The following is a 22,512-nucleotide window of genomic DNA, read 5'->3' as shown; positions in this document are numbered from 1 at the left end:
TTGAGCCCGCGTTGTCCTCCGTGCTGACAGCTCAGAGACCGGAGCCTGCTTCAGATTCTGTGTCTTCCTCTCTGTCTGTTCCTCCCCCCATGTGTGCCCTGTCTCTCTCTCTCTCTCTGTTTTTTTTTTATTTAAAAAAAATTTTTTTAACGTTTTATTTATTTTTGAGACAGAGAGAGACAGAGCATGAACGCGGGAGGGGCAGAGAGAGAGAGGGAGACACAGAATCTGAAGCAGGCTCCAGGCTCTGAGCCATCAGCGCAGAGCCCGACGCGGGGCTGGAACTCACGGACCGCGAGATCGTGACCTGAGCCGAAGTCAGACGCTCAACCGACTGAGCCACCCAGGCGCCCCTCTCTCTCTCTCTTAAAAATATATAAACATTAAAAATTTTTTTTTCTAAAAAGGAAGGAAGTCCAAGGCCACCATGGATGCACCAGTGTCAGGACATGGGCTCCTTTCTATCTTGTTGCACTTCCGTGAGAGGCTTCCCTTCCCAAGATACTCTGTGATTCAAGATGGCTGCTGCAATACCAGCCACTGCAACCACATCCCAGTTAGCAGGAAGGAACAGAGCCTGTTCTCTCTCTAAGGAAGTTGTGTGCATGCTTGCATCCCATTGGCCAGAACGTAGTCACATGGCCACACCCACCTGCAAGGATGGCTGGAAAATGTAGTCTTATACCAGGAAGCTGTGTATCCAGCTTTTAAAAAAACCAGGGATTCCATTACAAGGGAAGAAAAGGAGGGGCGCCTGGGTGGCTCAGTCGGTTGAGCATCTGACTTCGGCTCAGGTCATGATCTCATGGTTTGTGAGTTTGAGCCCCGCGTCAGGCTCTGTGCTGACAGCTCGGAGCTCAGAGCCTGGAGCCTGCTTCGGATTCTGTGTCTCCCTCTCTCTCTGCCCCTCCCCCACTCACGCTCTGTCTCTCTGTCTCAGAAATAAATAAACATTAAACAAAAATTTTTTAAAAAAACAATGGAAGAAAAGAGGACATATATTGGAGGACGGCTATTAGTCTCTGCCAGAAGACTGTAAGACTAATTAAAACTAATTAAGACCGTGTGCTCCAGTAATTCCACTTGCATGAGTTACCAAAAGCGTATTTATAAGGATTTTTGCCACTGTGCTGTCTGTTGTTGCAAAAATAGATCAGGAACAAAAGTCCATCCCAAGGGGACTGGTTAAATAAATTGCTATATATCCATAATGTATGCAGCTGCCGGAGGGAAGCAGCTCTCGCATCTGACATGGGATGATCCCAAGATCAGATGCCAGTGAGGAAAAAATCTACAGAACGTCTACGTTCCCAGAACAGGGGTAATGAATACACACGGGGGCCTCTGGAAGGCAATGAAGCCTCTGGCCTCAGTGGTGCTTCGGGGGGGGAAGGGGACAGGGAACCTGAAAGTCAAGGTAGGGAGGAGAGTCAAACTTCATCGTACACCCCCCTGCACCTCGTTTTTTGAGTGTGTGTGTGTGTGTGTGTGTGTGTTTTGGCATGTACGTCTATTACCTATTAAAACACAAACTTTAAGATCAGAACAAAAAAAGCGGTAGGCTTCTAGCCTCTTCTCTTCTGTTGGTGCCTCCCTGTTGACACAGCCATTTGGTCCGTCACCACACTGAGCAAACCCCGGCTGTGAGTCTGGTATCTCAGCACAGGCGTCCTGGGGCTGCAGACACTGAATGCAGCTCTGGGCTGGACTGTCCGGTCCCGCCCGGCCCCCAACGCTTGCCCTGCCTGGGAGGCGCTGCAGGCCTCCTTCCCCCGCCCCCAACCGGCTTCTAGGAAAGCTGCGAGAAGCAACCTCTTTGGAGCCCCAACGGTCCCCTCCCTGGCTGTGCCTTTGCACTTGCCGGTGTCCGGGCCCATGGACGGCCCTCTGGGCCCCGGATCCCGGTGAGCGTGCCTCATGGGCCCCCCCGCCAGTGCCCTTGCTGTTCCCCCACGAAAGAGGGCTGGCAGTGCAGGAGGGGCCGGGCCTGACCCTCAGCACCCCTGTGGTCCCACTGAGCCCTCCTCCTCCTCTCTGGCACAGGGGATCGCGTAACTGGCAACTCCCTTTTTCTCCGGCTGCCCAAAGTCTCAGGGACAGACTTCGGTACAATGGCAGCAACACGGACACCGGCACCTCTCTCTTATTCACAGGTTGCTTTATTCTGGCCCCTTTTCAGCGTATCCCATCAACTCCCTGCCATCCTACCTTCAGAGCACCTGTTACGTGGCAAGCACTGTTCTAGGGGCCAAAAACAATCCAGTTGTCACTACTGCCCCATAACCATCCGCCAGCCATGCACGCCTACTGTTTCCTAACCCTTACAAGAGCCCCTCGAAGACAGGCCTTCTAATCCCCATTTTCCAGATGCCGAACGGGAGCCGGGGGAGGAGAAGAGGCCTGTCCAAGATGGCGGAGCAGGAGGAGCAGAGAAAGGATGGGGCCCGCAGGGCTCATCCCAAACCCCAGGCTCCCCAACAGGGTAGGGAGACAACAGCTCACAGAACCATGATTCTCTTTTCACGTGCGTCTCCTCTGCTCAAAAAGGGGTCTGGGGCAGGGAGCCCTGGGATCCGATTTCCCTCCGTGTCCCCAGCAGCCAGCCTGTGTGCACTGGCCAGTGTTCCTTGGCTGAGCAAACAAAGGGGCCCAGAGCCTCCCAGGGCTGGGGACACAGGACCTGCCAGGACCTCTGTACGTCGCGGGTTCTCGTCCCGGACCCGGCGCTCCGGCAGAACCTCCACAGCTACACCTTCTGCTCCTTTTGTTTTTTATTAAAAAATAGATCAAGAAAATATCCACACTTCAGCCCACCTGCCAGAGTGGGCTCTGAAGAGGCCAAAGTGCCACGGGGAGGGGACTTTGGAAGGGACGAGGAAGGCCAGACCGGTCCCGGGTGCGCAGGCTTTGGAGAAAGGAGACGCCCTCAGCAGGCCCTGGGAGATCAGAGTCTGGGCCATGTCGCTGAGCAGGGTGAGGGCAGGTGGAAGGGGGAGGCGGCCCCCAGCTAGAGCAGAGGTGGCCACAGGCAACGCGGAGGGCAGGACAGGGCCCGCACGGGGCTGCCGCCCACAGAAGGTCCTGCGACCTCGTCCCCCTCCACCAGGGGCTTTGCGCGCCCTGGCCTTCTCTCCAGTCTGCCCTCTGCAGGCCCCAGAAGGCCTTCCTGCCAGGGTGGCCACACTCAGGCGTTGATAGCCTTCCAGCGCTCACTGTCTGTGCTGTTGATGCTGCCAGTGTGGCAGGGCATGGAGGCGATGTCGTCCAGGTAGGCCACCCCTCCGGCCGAGTCGAACTGTGTACTCGCGGCCCCTGCCGCCTCCGGTCCCTCTCGCCGGGCCACCGCGTAAGGCTGGGGCAGGTGCACGTCTGGTTCCTCAGTCTCGTCCACTTGGCATTTGTAGGAGAAGAGGATCTTGGGCTCCGAGCTGGTGGGGAGGACAGAGAGACAGGGAAGCTCCGCCGGAGGGTCAAGAGAGGCTTCCTTTTCTGGGCAATAAGGCCTTCGGCCAGGGAACGAGACGCACGAATGGCTGCCTAACCGCCGCCCTGGGAGGTCCCCAAGGCTTGGACTCTGGAGTCCAATGGGACTTGTTTTAAAACTCAGCCCGTATGTGAGCTTGGGCAAGGACTTCTGCGCCTGTTTCTGTACAACTCTGAGCTTAAGAGGGTAAATGGAGGTAAATTCCGGCCCCGAGGTGCTCCGCAAACACCAGCTGTGACCTCCACCCTTGCAGCTTTATGACCTCTCACTTTGCATTTACCTGGTCCCTCCAGCATCGAGATAACACTGATGGGGAAGCACTGCACCCGATTTGCAAAAAGGAGCCTGAGGCCAGGGAAATAAATACACGTGCAAGGTCCCGCAGGGATCAGGGTTGGGCTGGGGTCCAATCCAGCCCCTCTCACCCCACCTCTGATGCCCCCACCTCCTCAAACCCAGCAGGTGGGGGAGGGTGCGGTGGCAGGTGGGGGTGGGGGGCAAAACGCCAGCACTCCTGCCACAATAGAGGCCCAGGGTCTAAGCCTCCACCCCACGTGTCCTTAGCATCCTGTCTCCCTGCCACGTGCACCAAAGTGCACCCACCCTACGCTGCACTACAGGCCGGCTTCCCCCAGGCCTGCTCCTCTCCCCAGCCACTCCCAGCTTGAATCTGGGAGCATGGTGACTTGTGTCTCCTTTGTCCCCTGCGGTGTCTGGCGGCTGCAGTGGTGCGGGACACGGAGTAGGTATTCAGTGAATGCTTGCTAAAAGAATTAGCTAATCTACCGTAGAACGAAAAGCAGCAAGTGTAGAACAGCGCAGAGCCACTCTCCTGCGGGGAAAGTGTGTATGTCTGTGTGTGTTGTATACATAACGTGTAACGTGTATACATATATAATGTGCGAATGTATATGCGTGCGTGTAAGCACGTGTGGGAATATACATACACCCTTCATCAGCATCGCCTTCCTGGTATCCGAGCCTGCGCCGGGCCGAGGGACGCTCAGGACCCCGCAGCTGCGGATGCGCAGGCGCAGGAAGCTGGAGGCGCAGTTCCGCCGGCAGCCACGAGGCGGAGCTCACGGCCCTCAAACCACCAGAGGCTGGGTGGCGAGCAGGCAGGCCACCGCCTACCCCTCGGGGCCCACACCCCTTGCCCACACCCCCCCCCCCCCAACCCCCGGTGGGAAGACTCACCCAAAGAAGCCCCGGAGGAAGGCCACGTAGATGAGGGGCGCAAAGAAGCTGAAGTAGAGAAATGTGGTGGCATCTACACAGCTGGGGGAGGGCGGGAGGAGCAGGTCAGGGAGGGGCCTCCTCTGGGTGGGGCCTCGGCTTGGCCTCCCCCTGCCCACCGCCCCCACAGCCGGGCCAGTAGACACCCTGAACCCCGCCCCACCTACCAGAGCCCCTCGATGATGTCGGCGCAGAGCAGCGCGCTTCCCAGCCCCTGCAGCAGGTTGAGCAGCGCCAGGATGCCCGCATACACGTAGAAGCTCCTCCGTGCTGGGGGGTTGGGGACCGTGAGGTCCTGCCCTTGCCTCCACCCTTCATTCCCAGGGTATCACCGGAGACCCCTCTGGGTCCCCAGGAGGACTCCCTCCCTGGCACCCACGGCTCTCCGGGAAAAGAGTCAACGCCCCACCCCCCAGGGACCCAGCCCTATCCCAGAGCCACCCACCAGCTGCTTACAAGGCAGGGAGATGCGCTCCTTCAGCGGGGTCTTGGGGAGCACGACCACCAGAGAGTAGACCTGTGGTGACAGAGCAGGGCTGAGAAGGATGCTGGGGACACCAGTACCAAGGCATCCAGTCTCATGCTCTGAGGCTCCTCGGGGCCACCCCCAAGGTGCCCAGAAGGGGGGAGGGCACCCTCGGCCTCACCAGGAAGAAGAAGCAGGAGCTGACCAGCCAGAACTGGCGGCCCCCATGCCCATAGATGTTGAAGTCCTCAGCCGACAGGTGGGCATCAGGGTACAGGATCTCCAGTGTCCCCTGCAGGGGCAGGCGGGGGAGGGTCTCGGTCTCCTGCCCACCTGGAAAGCCTCCTCCCTGGGAGCTCCCTCATACAAAGCACCCGGATCTCTCACCACCCCAAGCCCAGCTCCCCAGCCTGGCCATCAGAGATCCCCACTCCAGACTGCTCTCTGGCCTCGCCCTGCCCCCTGCCCGCCTCGCTCCACCACCCAGAATAGGCCCAGCCATGGGGCAGGGGACAGAACTGGGCAAGAGGCAGCCCCCACCAGATCTAAGGAAGGAGTCTCTAGATGGACAGCTCTCAGGGTGGTCTGCAAACCTGTATTTTCCCTACCCGGGGTGCTTTTTAAAACAGTAAGTTCTGGGCCTCCTCCCTGCCCCCACCCCAACCTATTGGATTAGAATGGGGGGGGGGGGTAAAACCTGCTTTGTTAACAAGCACCCCAAGTGATTCCTGGGGCGCATTTAAAGTTTGAGAACACTGCACCTGATAAACATTCAAACCCTGACCCAGAATCAGGAAGCAGTGGATGTGCGGCCCTCAGTGACCCCTGGCCTCCTCCAGGGAGCCCTCATAGCTGCACCTGCCCCACCTCCCCTCTTACCTGGGTGACAGAGTAGGCCAGGGACAGCACCGTGGTGATGGCCAGCACCCGCTTGATACTTGACTTGCTCTCCAGGTGACCTGGAAGAAACATGCTGGTCGGTCAGGGGGAGCCAGCCAGGTGGCTGTGGTGGGGTTGGTGCCCGCTAGGGAGGGACAGGGAGAGCACTGGCCCCAGCCGCACACGCACCAAAGGCAAGGCCCAGGATGACCACACTCAGCTCGATGGCCAACAGGAAGAAGCGGGTAATCTCCCACAGGATCTGGACACAGAGTGGGCAGACTGTCAGCCTGGGGGGCCCAGTCACCCCTCTCCCCAGTGCCCAACATCCTCCCACCCTTGTCAGCAGGCCCGGCCCCACCTTATCAGCAACGGTGGCAGCGTCCGAGGTGCTGACCGTCATGGACACCACGGCCCGGGCGATGCCCACCAGCGCCACTACGAACACCTGGTGGGCAAGAGCGGGGATGCCATTAAGGGGTCAGGGAACGAGGCCTCTGGGAACAGCGGGACTGCAAACCCACATCCCGCCTCTGCAGGAGCCTCTGATTCTTCGAGAACAGAAGGATTCTACGCTAAGAGTCGGGGGTGGGATGTAGGGGGGTGGTGAGATCCTCCGCTGCTGGTGACAGTTCCCTCTCCGGCCTCAGTTTCCTGGCTACACTGGCAGCCTGAGAATGGTGACATTCTTAGGGGTGACATGGTGGGTCCCCGCTGCCTCCTGCCTCTGTGACCTCGGGCCAGGAAGTGCACCTCCGTGCCTCAGTTTCCTTATCTATGAAATGGGGTAAAACTAGCATGCACTGCATTTGATGGCTGGCAGGGGCAAATGGGTAAGTACATGTAGCAGAAGCATGCGTGGCACCCAGTGAAGGCGAGGTGCACGTCGGGCGCTAGCACTGTCATATTAGCGGTTTTATTTCCAAGACACGGGGGATGGGAGGGTGCAGGGAAGAGACATCAAAGACCCTGGGGAGGGCTACTGCACCGGCAGGCGGTGCAAAAGTGCCTGGATTTTGTCACCCCGGTGTCCACTCGCTTCTTCTGGCAACAGCCTCCTCCCTCTCCCTGCTGCTCGCATGGTTCGGGGGGCTGACCCCACCATGCCTGGCTTCAGGGACTGGCCTGTAGCACAGGGCTGGGCATTCAGCCTATGGCATTCCCTGATTTGGGGATGGTGGGGGATCCCAAGGGAGTCTAGTGAAAGGCACACCCAGGACAGCAGGTGCAGCCACTACGAAAGGAAGCTGAAGAGCGCGCCAACCTGGAGTTGCCGGGCTGCCTGGCTCCAGGAGGGCGAGACTGCTAGAGGCAAGGCCATCAGAGAGACCCAAGCTGACAGGGAGACAGAGACTGTGCCCCCACGGCATTGCCGAGCCCCTGAATCTAGCCATGCCTGAAGCCCTGGGACTTGTCAGTTTCTCAGTCAATATGTTCCCTCCAGCTTCTATGAATTTAACTTTGGTTTTCTGGGATACATACAAACAGGAGAGTCCAGGTACAGGGCCGCCTGAGTGGCCCCGTCAGTTAAGCGTCACAATCATGGTTTTAGCTCAGGTCATGATCTCGCGGTTTGTGGGTTTGAGTCCCAAGCCTGGCTCTGTGCTGACAGCGAGGAGCCTGCTTGGGATTCTCTCTCCCTTTCTCTCTGCCCCTCCTCACTTCCTGCCATGCGTGTGCTCTCTCTCTCTCAAAATAAACAAATGTAAGAAAAAGAAGAATCCAGACACACACAACAGTCTGTCCTCTGTGCCACAAAAACCGTGTCAGCCTCCTGGGGAGGCTGACCCCAAGATCACAGGAGCGCCCCAGGGTAAAGCAGACCCAGTGCACGTGACGTGAGAAGGAGGGCACTGAGGCACAGAGAGGCCAAGCTACCAGTCCAAGGTCATTCAGCACAGCTGGGGTCCAGAGATAGCCTGAGTCAACCCTCACCGCTGTCTCCTGAGCTTTCTAGAACAGAGTCCCCAGGAATAAGAGGGCAGTGCTGAGTCCCCTGTCCCTGCGTCGTGTTCCTGGGCATTGGCTTTGGATCACTTCTCCCTGCCTGCTCCCCCAGAGAGGGCATCGGTAAGTGATGCTTTAAATAAATGCTTTATCTGTGGAATAAATACTCATCTCTGTAATGAGTCAGAGAGGCAGCGGAAGACAGAAGAGAGCAGGCTTCAACGCCCACCACTGCCTCACAGAGGAGGGGGCTCCAGTCAGCCAGCAACCCCTGGGGCCTCCACCAACAGCCTCCAGGGTTCCACACAGCCTCCCCTGACCCTGCCTGCCCTCTGACAACTCCCCTGCCTGGGAAGCTCTGAGCCAGGCCACAAAGAGGGGGACCAGAGAGCCATTCAGCTCTCAGGCATTGGTAGCTAAGAGGCAGAGAGAGGGGAGGATTCCAGCCAGTCAGGCCTGAGCTCTGAAGGATGCAGCTGGATGGCCCCGCACCTGGAACCCTCACCTGGAAGCCACACCTGGGGCCCACCTTCTCAACCACAGCAGCCCTGCTACCTCTCCCGAGGAGGCCCACACCAAGAGCACTGACTGAGGAGAATTCAGGTTTGCCCAACAGGCAGGAAGAGGTTCCAAAGAGGTCTCAAAGAGTGTGTGGATGGCTGGATGGACAGACGGACAGATGGGGGGGGGGGGTGGGCATTTTCCCCCCCCAGCCAGTATCTATTCCCCTTCCCTCTACTAATGATTCCCCACTTTTCTTTCAGGGACCACCACCCTCTTCAGTCCACATAGTCTGGCTGAGTTGACCCCACACCCCAGCGCCAAAGTGCCCCTTTCCCTGCTAGTCACAGTGATTGGCTCGAGGACAAACAAGGACCCAAGGTGGGCCGGTCAGAGGGAATTTCAGGTCCATACTCGCACCGCCAGTAAAGAAGTCCTCTTCCGCTGGCATTGGCAGGGAGGCAGGATGTTAGCTCACAGCTGCTCTTGGCTATCTCTGACACCAGGCAGGGAGAGCTCATCTGAGATAAGGCCAGAGGAGGGCAGAGATGCAGAGAAACAGAGTCCTGATGACATCCGTTAATCCTCTGGATCCAGCCTCATCTGAAGCTGGCTTTCATTACAGAGGCAGTTGAGAATTCCCTTTTGCACTTATGCCAGTTGGAGTTGGACTGAACTCACCAGGATATAGAAGGTGATAAAAATGGGGCTGGAGGTGACGCGGATCTTGGCCCGAGCGAACGGAAGCTTCCAAAGCAGGAAGATGAAGAAAAGCACATTGGGGACGAGCAGCAAGACGTCCCAGTACCGGACCCTAGCAGACGGGCAGAGAAGCCAGCTGACTGGCAAGGCTCTGTCTGCACCCATCCCCCTCCGCAGCCCGTCATGCACCCGCACACACCCCCGCACACACGGGGGAAACCCACTCACACACAGCCAGTCGGCCCAGCAGGGCCACAACTGCCTCACCTGGAGGTGCCAATATCCTCATAGAGCAGCAGCAGACAGCGATGTGGCACGCTGATGTTGGGCGCCACGGGCGGGGGCGGGGCTGTGCTCCCATTGGCCCGAAACACCTCCTCCAGGGCGTCCATCCCGCCAGCAGCTGGCCCTGCGGGAGCGAGAGCCCCAGCGTGAGCAGTGCAGGAGCTGCGTGGCCCGGGGTCTCTGGTCTCAGGTTCCCAGTGGAACCCAAGAGGGCCGCCTACAGTGGGCCTGCAGACAGCTCCCCCACCCAGCAGGGGGAGGGCAGGCTGTGGCTCCTGCGCGTGCCACAGCACAACCCCCAGACAGGGGCCCGGTGACCCCAACAGTAAATGCCACCCCACTGATGGAGCCTTACCGTGAGCCTGGCACAGCAGCGCAAGCTACTCGGCACGACCTCAGTTCATCCCCCCAGTCCCGGGGGCCCCGGGGACAGACAGAGAACAGAGGGGCTAGGAGCCAGAGTTCTTGGCCCCTCTGTGCCTGCTTCGTCCTGCCCTTGCAACGTGGTAATGACCGACGGCATCCACCCCGGGAGGCTAAGTGGTGCCAGGCGCCTCCTACGACCCACACACGTGCAGTCCCCAGAGTCCGCGAGCTGCACTTCCTCCCTGCACGCAGATGCAGAGCCAACTTCGAGGCAATCACACGGCCACCAGGCGCCAGAGTGGGGCATCAGGCACACCTCAGGTGGCCCACGGCCCTCATCAGCCTCTGCTGCCACCCTGGAAAGGCAGATGCAAATCTGGGGGGACGTGCACTGTGCCTGGAAGCTGCACAGGTGTCCAAGTGGAGAAGGGAGGGAAGGAGATGTCCTGCAGAGGGCGCTGTGTCTGCAAAGGCAGGAACGGGGGCTGCTGTAGAGTTGGCAGGTGGGCCCGCAGACAAGCATCTCCCAATGACAGCTTAAGACCCCAGCCTGGAGGTGCCTGGGTGGCTCTGTCGGTTGAGGTCCGACTGCAGCTCAGGTCATAATTTCATGGTTCTTGAGTTTGAGCCCTGCATCGGGCTCGCTGCTGTCAGCGCAGAGCCCACTTTGGATCCTCTGGCTCCCTCTCTCTTTTCCCCTCCCCTGCTCGTGCTCTCTCTCTCTCTCTCTCTTTCTCCCTCAAAAATGAATAAATAGGTAAAAACAAACATTAAAAAAAAAGAAGAAGAAGAAGAAAAGAAAAAGAGTCCAGCCGGTGGCCGGGAACCCTGGGAACTGCCCTGGACAAAGCAGGCTCCCAGGTGACTGGGCTCTCAGGGACAGGAGCAGAGGGGCTGGGCCCACACTGTTGGCAGCAGGGATTTCCTCAGGGAGCTCAGGGGGCCCAGGGCATGTGAGCGAGGTGTGTGTGGCCCGGGCACCAGGACGTAACAGATGCCAGCATGAAAACGAATACTTGAACACACAGGGCCTGATGGCCTGGCGTCTCCACTTCTGGGTACATTTACAATAGCCCCTGGCTAGCAACAGCCCAAATGCCCACCATCAGCAGCGGGCACACGTATATGGCAGCGTCGGTATAAGCAGCAGAACAGAAAGAGAAACTACTGTTACCAGCAGTAACACGAAAGGGCCTCACAGATACGGTGCTGAGCAGAGCCAGCCACGAGAGTGGATATGCTGCTGCCTGACCCCGTGCAAAGATCTAGGCGAGGGTCACCTTTGTGGAGGACGGAGGGCGTAGTGGTGGGGGGAGGAACACCAGCTTCCGGTGCTTGATGGGGGGGGGGGGGGGGGGGAGGCGGGTACAAAGGCGTGTTCACCCTGTCAGAATCCACTGAGTCGCATCTAGGATCTGTGTGCTTTTCTGCACGGGTTACACATCAGTAAGTTTTAAAAAATTAGAAAGACGCATTCTGTTTACACCCCGAGAGTGCAGATCTCACACTCAGCCAGGGGCAGCCCAGGACGCTCAGCACCCTGTTAGCAAGGATCGGTGGGCCCTGAACGACGGGCCAAAGGCGAGGGCTGGAGGGGATACAGGGACATCCCTGCTACCTATCCAGGCCATGAAACGGGAGCACTGCCTCTGGCTGAAAGCGAGAGGAGACTGAGGCAGGTGGGCTGAGACCATCCTCCTCCATCCCTCTCTCCAACAGGCCACTCGCTGCCTGTGGATCACATCCCCATTGGCAACTCGAGGCCAAACCAACAGGGCAAGCATATGCCCGACACACAGTAGGTCCAAAGAAAGGGTGCGTTCTTCGTGCATTTTCCGCCCACAGCAGCAGCACCTACCGCGAGCCAGGGAGGAATCTGGGTGTTGGGCCACACTTCCCCTTTGTTCTAGGAGGGGAGGCAGCCAGCCAGCATGAAAACTGCGTTACGAAGCAAACTTCTCCTAGAGATAAAGGCTCAGAGAAGAAAACGGAGGAGTGGAATGGAACAACGGGTAACACAGTAGAGACTACCAGGGTCCCCAGCATCCACCCTTCCCTTTAGCACTGGAGCCCATAGCTCACACAAGGCTGCCCAGAACAATGGCTATTTTCTAAGCTTCCCTTGCCACTGGCTATGGCCCCTCAATCAACTTTTATCCAATTGTAAATGAACAGTTAACTTAATGAGTTTGTCAATTTCAGGCCATGCACTTCTCCTTTCCCACTGCCTGGAATAGGGATGTGGTGGCAGGAGCAACAGCAGCCATCTTACACCACGAGACGGAAGCCATGGCTTGAGGAGAGAGCAGTAAGAAAAAGCATCTGGGTCCCACACCCAATAGGCCTCCATGCATATCCTGGACGGCTTGCACGCAGACTGTCACGCGACATGCGGGAGTAATCTTCTATCTTGTTGTCTCGACCTTTGTTTCAACAGCTAAGGCAGAATCCCAATGAATATAAAGAGGTGCTGCTTTGGACTGGGTCGTCAGACAACCCAGTGCCTTCTGCACTAGATCTAACTAATCGAGAAGCAGGCAGACTTGGAAAAATCTGGACAAAGAGCATATCTGCAAGAGAACAATGAATGGAAACGCCGTGAGATACAAACAGGCTTGGCCTGTTCAAAGGGCAAAAAGCAGGCCAGTGTGGCTGGAGGTGATCAGAAAGGCTGGCAGGGCCAGGTCACTGGGGGCCACATGACCACATGCAATGCGATTTCATTCTAAATGCAATGAGAAGCATGTCACGAGGGCAGGGGACGGGATCCCCTTTCCACTCAGGCTGCCGTGGAAAACGGACTGGAGCGGGGGCAGAGTGAAGCCCCTGTACCAGTGCAGGCGGGAGGGCGTGGCTGCAGTGGGGGTAGAGTGGAGGAATTTGGGATACCTTCGGGAGGGTTGGCCGACCTGACCTCCCCATGGATACACGGAGGGAACGAGGGAAGACAGGAAGGATGTGGTGGCTTCTGTCCTCAGCCACTGGATATTTTGCAATGGCAAGGCCAGTGCTGTTAACGTGGCCCCACCAAACACTGCTCCCTTGTCCCTAGCTGACAAAGTGCTGTTCTCGTCCAGGCCCCCTCCATGATGCCATGCTGAACAGGCAAGGACCCCTCTCCCGGGCCACAAGCTGAACTAATTACTATTGGCCAGTGGCTTTGGGGTCGGGGCAGTATGGAACAGGACCAGGCACTTGGGCCATGTGCAGGGGTGCTCCAGTTTGACACAGGGACTGCGGGGGCAGGGTGCTATGATGTTTTTATAGACAGGGGCCAAGGCTGCCAATGTCCCGCCACATGGGGGACGGTCCACCAAATGGATAATCGTCCTCACCTTTGCCAACAGTGCCCCGAAGGGAGGCTCTGGTCAAAGTCAAGAAGGGTGTTCTCCTTGTTGGTGGCCAGTTCAGGCCAGGGCATGTGATGCCACACGGGGGAAGTCTCCCAAGAAACGTTTTCATTCCTGAGCACCCGATACTTTGAAGGAGGAAAGCCCCTTGTTTGCACCCGCATGTGGCTGTTGAGGGTGTGACGTCTGAACTGCAGCCATGCTGAACACGGGGAGGTTACTGCTGGCAGGGGGTGTGCCGGCCCCCTCCAGACTTCTCGTGACCTGAGATGATGACTTTTAAGTGACCGGAGTTGAAGGAGAGAGATTCTGCAGCCCCCTCCGCCCCACTCACCACTCCCTGTGGAGCAAACTTCTGGTCCCAGCAGCCTGATACCAGCTCTGGCCTAGCACAGAGTGTCAAGCAGCCCCAGGAGGGGCAGGCCTGGGAGAGCAGGCCAAGCTCCCAGCAGCCGCCGGGAAGCTGAGAGTTCCTTGTGAAGGGATGGGGATCCTAGTCCCCAGTGGGGATGAACAGGGCCAAGGAGCAGGAGGGCCGGATAGAGAGTCTGAAGGGGGAAGCGTCACTTGGTTTTGCCTGTCCAGCGCCCCATTTTCCTAAGGGGGAGCCTCACCTTCCCCAGTCTCTGCCCATGAAGTTTGGGTACAGCAGACTGTACCACAGCTCCAAGGAACGTGCACGGGATCTAAGCCCGGCCAGTCGGGATGCTCCCCTGCCCCGACCAATGAGAATCAGCCCTGAGACTTTTGCTATAGTTGTTCGGAACAGATGGGCTTTCTGCTAAAAGCAGTACGCCAGGGCTGTCCCACTTTGACCCTGCACATGGATACCCACCCGAGAATAAAGCCAACTTCGAGGAATATAGAGCCGAGAGACAGATGGAAATACATCCCAGAGACAGAACAACCTCATGCGAGCCCCTGGATCTGACCACACCTGAAGTTCATCCTACCCCTGGACTTTCTTTTGAGTTTTAAATCCCACAAATTCCTTTCTCTGCTTAGGTCTGGTGGCGTCTGATTTCTCTCCTGTACTACTGAAAAACTTCCGGCTAACACACGTTATGGAGTTGGGCAGATCCGGGTTGCACTTCTGGCCCTGCCGCGTACTTGCTCCGTGACCCTGCGTGAGTCCTTTCTCCTCTCTGAGCGTCACAGGGACAATAACACTTACCCGACAAAGGTGCTGAGGATCAGACAAGGACAGAGAAGCAAAGGTCTACAAAAGGTAACATAAAGGTAATTGTTGCTTTCCGCCCCCTCCACCCCCAGAGGAGGGCTTGGGGTGTAGAGGAAAGAAGGATTTGGTTCCAAGTCCGAGGGCCCCTTTGCAAGCACTGCTGGCTGTGGGGTGATGAAGGAGAACAACATCCACTGCTCCCCACCAGTGCCCCTGCTGACTCTGCTATGACAGCACAGAACACTCGCTGAGCCCTCCCAGCCCTACAAGCGAAGTACTTCTGTTACCCCCACCGTACAAAGCTCAGGGCCAGCGAGCCGCCTGCGACGTAATCTGTCTCCAGTGCCCAGGCCCTCAAGTGGCAACTTGCCAAGGGCCCCTCTCCAGGCATTGATCTCTCCATCTGTAGATGAAAGGCTTCATCTAGAGCTGTGCTTCTCAGACCTGAGCACTGTGCACAGGCAGGTTCTGATCTGCAGGCCCGGGGCCCGGCTGACAGTCCTCAATGCTAACCCCTGTGGCGCTGCTGGTCAGAGAACCACAGCCGGGTCATGAGGCTGTTGGCCACACCTGAATTGCCACTATGGGTCAAAGCTTACAAATCAACTGAGGCAATGATAAAAAATGAAACAACCACGCACACTACCTGGAGACAGAGGACTTTACGTGTGGTGACACACTTAACTAAAACAGCAGCCCCTAAATGAGAGGAAACTACTTTGTACCCATTGTACAGAGGGGGAAAGGAGAGGCACAGAGGGGTGAGTCACTGGCTCTACATTCTCCTCCCCCTACCGTGGGTAAGCTCCTGGCCTCAGAGGCAGAAGTCTTGGTGGTGACAGACAAGGAAGGGGACTGCAGGCTCAGGAAATGGGGGACAGCGGGACAGGAGACGGTGGGAAGGCCGGCTGAGGGCAGGGGGCAGTAGGGGTGGAGCCCAGACTAGAGAGGGGAATTCTCAGAGGACTTTCTGGGATGCTTGAGTAGCCTAAGGCAACCCCAAGCCTCTCAGGCCCAGGGAAACTGGGACAGACTTGTCTTCCACCTGGGAGGGACTTTCCTGACCTTGTTAACATTCTAGAGGCCATCTTCCCACTCACCACTTGGGTCTCCAGTTCCGTCCCTTCCTCTGTGGCCAGCCTATGGGGCAGGATGCCAGGCTGGCTCCAGTCATGCAGTGCCAGACCTGCTATGAGCCCCTGGATGGGATTTTCCCTTCTCTGGGCCTCAGCTTTCCCATCTGTGCATTGGGATTGACCAGGGCTGGATGGAAAACTCTAGGGAAGACAGAGAGCCCCGAGCGTAAGAGAGAGGCTATGCCTCATAGTTACTGTCACGCCCCTCGGGGCTTCTGACCTCTAGCAGATTGCTGAGCTTCTAAACCCTAGAACCAAAACAAAATGAGAAGGCTCCAGAGGACAGACGCCAACCCCTTATCTTTCATCCTCGGGGGTGGGGAGGTGGACACTGTCTGAGACACACTGCCAGCAGCCCAGGCAGGAGCCCCTGGGAGGATGGGAAGCCCTGGGCCCCTTCCCTCATCTGTCAAAGCCCAATCTGATCTGACCCCTGCCTTCTGCTCTGCCTCATTCCCTTCCATTCTCTAGCCCCTGGCTTCCACCTTGTTCTCCAAGCTGTTAAGTGTCCTCCTACCTCAGGGCCTTGGTGCTTGCTCCTCTCCTGCATCATCTCCTCACGTGGCCCACTTCCTCAGGGCGCTCCTTAACCATCTCTCACGACTGGCCCGCCCTGTGTTTTCTTTACAGCACTTCATTTGAAGTGGCCCCAGCTGCGTGTTTATGTGTTTACTGGCTGCCCATCCCAGGCGCGCTCATGACCCAATCCCCTAGAATAGCGCCTGGCACAGAATTAAGTTCTCACCAAAATGTTACAATGTGGACAGATGAATCTCCAGCAGAGTGCGGCCAAGCCCTTCTGGGGAGCTGGAGAAGGATCGCTGGGAGGACCCCACAGCCTCATCCCCACTACAGAGGCAGAAGGCAAAATCGCTCCCCCCCCCCACCCCCCATCCGGTGGAAGCGGTCTCTGAGCCTCCCAGACGATCCTTGATGCAACAGCAGCCCCGGCCTTATAAGCAACACCTCCTGCTGTGGAAGCAGGTCCTGTCACGCTGTTTGTAGGTGGGGACACAGGCCCAGATGCGGGGCCACTTGGCCTAGATCTCCTCCTACACAGCCTCAAGCCCCAGGGTCCACCAGCCCTGTTCGATGGCCAGCCCCGGGCCTGTGCAGCCCTGTGTGTCCTCATTCCCGCTCGCAGAGGGCTCAGCCGCCCCATCCCATTTACGGGCCTCCCAATTACCCGTCCCCTCTTCCCGTGAGTCCTCACCCAGGGGCCCCTGGCCCTCTGAAACTTCCCCAAGGGGGTCCTCTGAGAGTGTGCCGTGAGCGGGAAGGGGTCATTCCGAAAGGAAGGAACGGCGACAGGTGGGCCCCAGGTCCAGCTGTGGGGATGGGGGTGGGGGTCCCGATCAGCTCCCCGCTCTCCCGCAGCTGTCGCGGGGAGTCACTATGGGCACCCAGGCTCTGGGAGCTCCCTGACAGAGAGGGACTGTAGGTGCGGCGGAGGGCGGGAGGCGTCCCTGGAGCGCCGGTCCCAGGCGCGGCAGAGGGAGGGGGGCACCCAGCCCCGCGGCAGGGCTTCGGGACGCGACGCGATGGGGCTCCCCGTCCAGGTGTGGAGGGAAAGGGGAGAGGATCCCCCCCTTACCTGAGGGTCCCGGGCCGTGCTCAGCCCCCGCCGCCCAGGTCGCTCATCCACCACCGCAGGGTGCGCAGACCCGGCCAGGCCCCGGGACTCCGGCCTCCAGCGCCCCTGGCAGGCAGCAAGGCCAGGGAACGTCGCGCAAGAGCCGGGGGCAGCCGGCTCCGCGGAAATGGGGAATCAGCGGGAAAGGGGAAACGCGGTCAGCGCGCCGGGCCCACCGGCCCCCAGGACACCACGCAGCCCTTCCCGGCAGCGGCGACCAGATGGCAGGCGCGTCCTTTTCGTTCAGCCAAAACTGCAAAAACAGCCACAGCCCCTACTTATAGCCCTCAGGCCCGCCCCCAGCCCCCAGAAGCCTATAGAAATGGAGTTACATCAAAAAGAAGGCGCAAGCCGCGGAAGAAGCCAATCAGATCCCTAAGAGGCGGGGCGACCCGCTGACCTCTTAAAGAGACAGCAAGAGGGCATTGCGGGGGAGGGAAGCAGCTTCGGGGTAGGGAAGCTGCTACGTATCTCACCCTGAAGGCTGCCAGGATCGCGGACCCGAGAACTGAGGACTCTGCCCCACTTTGGCCCCTGCTCCTGTCCCAGCTGTCAGCAGCTGTCAACAGACCCGCTCGCTCCAGCCAGTGCTCCTCCTCTGGGGCCCGGACGCGGCCGGACCGTCCAGGGAGGAGCCTCCGTGGACCTCCCCCTCGCGTGCTGCAGCCTCGGGCGCCCCTCAGCGGCAGTCTTGCCTGGTGACCTTTGGTCACCTGGCTGGGGAAGGAAGGGTAGGGACAGCCCCTCCCCCTCTCCCGGAACGACGCGTTTCCACAGCATGCCACGCTGCCCCTACGTCCACCATCAAAGCGCTCTGGCATTATTGAGTACCAATCGGGTTTCAGGCACTAATTTTCACAACAGCCTTGCAGGGCGGTTATTATTAGCCGCCTATTCAGAGGAGGAACCTGCGGCTTAGAGACGTTAAATAACTTGTCCAGAGCCATACAACTAGGAAGTCAAGACGTCCGGGGTTTGAACTGCCCCTCCTCTCATCTCTGACTTCAACAGGTCTTCAGGCAATCTCCTCTGGGAAGCCTTCCTTGATTGCCCCATCTTTGCCGTGTTCACTCCTGCCTCTCCTCTGCTGGCCCTGCGTGGTTTGGCCCCTCCTGCGTCTGAGTCACCGTTTCCCACCTAACCCCTCCTCATTCAGCGTGTTCAAGCCAGGGTGCTTTCTGTTTCTCTTCCTTAAATATACCAAACTTGTCCCTGCCTCCCACTCTCTGCATCTGTCCTGTCTGGCTGGCTCCTTGTCACATGACCTCCTTGACACCCTAGCTAAAGTAGCTGTGCAGTCTCTCACATAATGCCCCTTTATTTCCCTCCAAGCACCATCTCTCGAACATGATTATATTCATTTACTTGCTTCCTAGTTCATCAGCCACCCTCCACTAGAATGTCAATGTCATGAGGACAAAACCATGTTTGTCACTTTCTTTGCAATATCCTGAGGCTGACTCGGTGCCTGGTGCAAGTTGTAGACACCCACTCATCACGGTAACCTCAGGACACACACCCAGTGATAAGACGGTCACTTCACAGTTGGGCTGGAATGAGATGGACCCCGTTCTTCTAAAACAGGAGAAGGTTGGGAAGTCACCACCTCGTGACCATTTGGGATTCGGTTTGTCTGGGACTTTCCCAGCTTGGACTGTGGTCAGTGTGCACAGTTTCTGTATTGGCCAGGAGGGGCTGTGCCCAAGCTGATGCCTGCCTTCCTGAATGGGCTACGGGGAGTCACAGTCCATTCCTAGAGTTGCCAGGAAGCTAAGAAAAGAACTTCATCACTGCTCATGTTTAATTAGCTAAAACAAGTCCTAGGCCACTCCTCACCTCCAGGGGGCAGGAAAACTTCCCTCCTACCATGTTCCAGGAAGAAGAAATGGAGTATCTGTGACCAGGCTAAAAGACTACCCTCCATCTTTATCTTTATGTGTGTGTGTGTGTTTTTTTAAGACAGTACAGACTTCCGGGGCAGGCAGTTTGCTATTATCATTGCAATGCACAATTCTGCATTCTATACCCTGGGTTTGGGGCCTTGTGTGTAGGTTTCTGCAGGATTTCCGAGGGTATCTATTTCGTGCCCTCCTCTTCAGGGCAGAATCAGGATCTTATTCACTGTGGTATCCCCTACATACAGGACAGAGTGGAGCATTAGCGAAGTTCAAGAAGTGGTAGTTTAACAAACAAAGATCAGACTCCCAAGTTCTATTCCTTGTCCTACACTGGGCTCAGGGGTGGTCATCCTCTCTAGGCCATGGCTGCTACAGAACGGGGATCCCTGAAAGCAATGGAAATCTCAAAACAACAGAAACAACATGACTGCTCTGCTGTCAGAAGAAAAGTCTGTACAATTGTCATATAACTGTCGAGGCCAAAGGAGCAGCCAGGAAGGCTGAAAAGATCTCTGGGATATATGTACTCAGTAGTTGGCAGAATGCCCATGTTGGTTCCTTGGTCTGTGTGAGGAGAGTTTTCTCAGAGGTGAAGGTCAAGTGAAAGCCCCTGAAAGTTGCCTCCTACCCACCTAGCTTAGCCAAGATAAGTAAAATAAATAAATAAATAAATAAATAAATAAATAAATAAATAAATAAAAACAAAAAAACAATATCACATGGCAGGGGAAATGCAGAGATTAGTGCTACCCATGAAGACCTAAAGCATCTGGAGTTGGGGATGGACCCCATCGTATCCCTGTTTAATTCATCAGTCTGATCTTTAAAAAATACAGAAAATGCTGGTGGATTGCTACAAACTCAACCAAGTAGTAGCCCCAATTACAGCTTCCGTGCTGGTGTCCTTGCTAGCATGGATCAGCACGGCCTCAGGGACCCAGAGGCTGGCCTTCTATTTGACCACTCATATCAGGAACCATTGACATTCACAGGGAAGGACAGCCATTCACATTTATGGTCTTGCCCCAGGCCAGTGGTCACTCTCCCACCTTTGTCATGCGGTCCGAAGGGCCCGGGCCATCTGGACATTTGACAGAACATTGCAATGACATCCTACTAATCTGGCTGGCTGAACGAGAAGTAACAAGTAAACGAAGACCTCGATGAAACATATGTGCTTCCGAATCGGGTGGAAGATAAACCCCGGGAAGATGTGGGGGCTTGCCACATCAGTGGAGTTTAGTGGTCTGGGGCATACCAGAACATCCCTTCCAAAGTAAAGGACAAATGACTGCATCTTGAATACCCCATTGCAGGGAAGGAAACACAATGCAAAAACTCACTCTTTGGGATCTGGAGGCAGTATATTCTACACCTGAGAATTCTGCGCTGACCCATACATGTCTGGATGACATAAAAGGAAAGAGCTGTCCCATGGACCACAGGGCTCACAGACCCTATAATATTAGAGGCATAGATGGTGAATAAAGATGCTGTGTGAGGTTTATGGCAAGCCCTAGTGGGAAATCCATCATGTACACCCCTAGGGTTCTAGAGCAATGCCAGGCCACCTACAGCAGAAAATTATATATACATTCCAAAAGCAATTCCGCTAGGCTACTGGACCCTGGTGGAGAGAACTAGGGGACATCAGGGACCATAAAGCCAGAGCTTCCCCTAATGAACTGGGTTCTATCGGGCTTGCTAAGTGGTAAATTCATGTGGGCCCAGCAGATTATAAGTGATATGTTGTAGCTCCATATCATCTACCCCTGTCACACCAGCACCTCTCCCTCATTCACACCTATGACCTATTCAAGAGGTCCCTCGTGACCAGCTGACAAAGGAAAAAGGCTAAGCTTGATCGGAAATGAGCTGGCTCCTTATCAGATGTCTCATATGGCCTCTCGCACCCTCTAGTTCACTTGCTGTGAGCAAAGCCAGCTGCCATGTTGTGAGATGTCCTGTGGGGAGGCCCACATGGCAGGGAAGTAAGAGGACCCCCTCCAACAGCCAGTGTGAAATCGAGTCCTCATCCAACAGTCTGGGAGGAACTGATTCCTGCAACATGAGGCAGCTTGGAGGTGGATCCTTCCCAAGCTGAGCCTTTCCGAGGAGACTGAGGCCCCCGCCAGCACCTTGACAGCAGCACTGTGAGAGATCTTGAGGCAGAGACACCCAGCTAAGCCACAGCCAGATCCCAGACCCCTAGACACGGTCATTGCTTTAAGCTGCTGGATTTCAGGATAATTTGCTATAAGGCGATAGATAACTAATACAGTCCCATCCACCATCTCTTCTCTGGCTTTTCCCCAGCAGCTCCCAGCATCCCATCTCCTGCCCAGAGTCTTTTGTTGGTGCCTCCTAACTGTCAGTGTTTCCCAGGTCCCAGGCCTGGGTCTTCTCACTGCGCTCACTCTCTGGATTGTCCAACCACTCTCAAGACAATCTACAGCTGAGGCCCAAACTCCCTCTCCAGGTCCAGACCCAAGCATTGGATGACCTCCTGGAAATCTCCACTCAGGGCCCATGTTCAACACAGCCAGAAACAAACATCCTCTTTGCCCCCAAATTTGTCTTCCCTCTGAGCTCCCCATCTCAGAGGTGGTGCCATCATCCACCTAGTCTCCTAAGCCAGAATCCTGGTGTCATCCCGGATGCCTCCCTTTTGCCTGTCCTCAATACCCAATGCCGATAGATTCTCTCTTCTAAGTATCTCTGGCATATTTCCAGTCCTCATCACCCCTCCTGCACCTACACTGCGATCCATCCAGAGATGCTTCCTCACTGCCGCGCTCACCAAGGGACCTGCCCTAGCTTGAGCTAGCTGCCTGTAACTGGAGAGAGGACAGCAGCAACGGTCTCCAGTTTGGTTCAATCCACCACCACCCAGGAGCAGCCTGAGGGATTCTCCTTTCCTGGGCAACGCAAGCTGTTTAACCGAAACTACAGAAATGCCTAGAGATCCCCGCTGCGCCGTGCTCTCTTATATAGTTACAGTTGTCGTTCTTTGTATCTGGAACATCTCGGTATCTTTGCTTCCCTCAGTCAAAATAACTTACTAGAACACCAAATGTGGCCTCCTACAATCCTGGAGCTGTTTTGGTGCTTGAAGAATTCGGCCTGAGGGCTTTTGGAGTAGCTGAAACAGACTTTCTGTTCATAAGACCTCGGGAAACAGGGCTGTCTGAGCCTCGGTTGCCCCATCTGTAAAATGTCCACAGGGTGGCGAAGGTCGCGCAGGCAGCAGGTGGCGCTGGTCTTCATTGCCCCCACCCGCAGCTCCAGCTCCCACACCTCTCTCTGCTGGTCGAAGCGCTGAGAACGGCTGCGGGAAGGCCGGGCAGGGAGGGGCCTTGGAGGCGAGGGCGGGGCCTCCTCCTCTGGCCCGCCCCCCGCGCACGCAGTTAAGGCCTACGTCACGACGCTGTGTTCTTTCGGACGCTTCC

At 56.8% G+C, this 22,512-nt stretch overlaps 1 protein-coding gene across 3 annotated transcripts; it reads right to left on the bottom strand.

Annotated features, from left to right (window-relative positions):
• Positions 1–2,753: 2,753 nt before the first annotated feature.
• On the bottom strand, positions 2,754–22,349 carry TPRA1 (transmembrane protein adipocyte associated 1). Of its 3 annotated transcripts, XM_047849587.1 has the most exons (12): positions 17,642–17,779; positions 17,127–17,418; positions 9,483–9,624; positions 9,195–9,327; positions 6,427–6,513; positions 6,255–6,327; positions 6,066–6,145; positions 5,368–5,478; positions 5,177–5,237; positions 4,888–4,990; positions 4,682–4,762; positions 2,754–3,428 (listed from the first exon to the last, which is right to left on the bottom strand). In XM_047849587.1, exons 3-12 carry the CDS (start codon positions 9,605–9,607, stop codon positions 3,185–3,187), a joined length of 1,098 nt encoding a protein of 365 aa, XP_047705543.1. In that variant the 5' UTR covers positions 9,608–9,624; positions 17,127–17,418; positions 17,642–17,779; the 3' UTR covers positions 2,754–3,184. The 3 variants fall into 3 exon arrangements, with proteins under 3 accessions (XP_047705543.1, XP_047705542.1, XP_047705544.1); XM_047849586.1 differs by lacking the exons at positions 17,127–17,418; positions 17,642–17,779 and adding an exon at positions 22,126–22,349; XM_047849588.1 differs by lacking the exon at positions 17,127–17,418 and having other exon boundaries at positions 17,642–17,795.
• Positions 22,350–22,512: the final 163 nt, after the last annotated feature.

Source organism: Prionailurus viverrinus, chromosome A2, assembly GCF_022837055.1.
Source record: "Prionailurus viverrinus isolate Anna chromosome A2, UM_Priviv_1.0, whole genome shotgun sequence".
In the NCBI taxonomy this organism is placed as follows: Eukaryota; Metazoa; Chordata; class Mammalia; order Carnivora; family Felidae; genus Prionailurus; species Prionailurus viverrinus.
This window is presented reverse-complemented; position numbering and strand designations above follow the sequence as displayed.

Bases quoted from the DNA above. Each gene is read 5' to 3' on its own strand.
- TPRA1 (XM_047849586.1), bottom strand. From the start codon at position 22,330: ATGAAGACCAGCGCCACCTGCTGCCTGCGCGACCTTCGCCACCCTGTG. The intron at 5,238-5,367 runs GTGAGGCCGAGG...CTGTCACCACAG, and splicing joins GCTCCTGCTTCTTCTTCCTG to GTCTACTCTCTGGTGGTCGT. The intron at 4,763-4,887 runs GTAGGTGGGGCG...GCCCTCCCCCAG, and splicing joins GACATCATCGAGGGGCTCTG to CTGTGTAGATGCCACCACAT.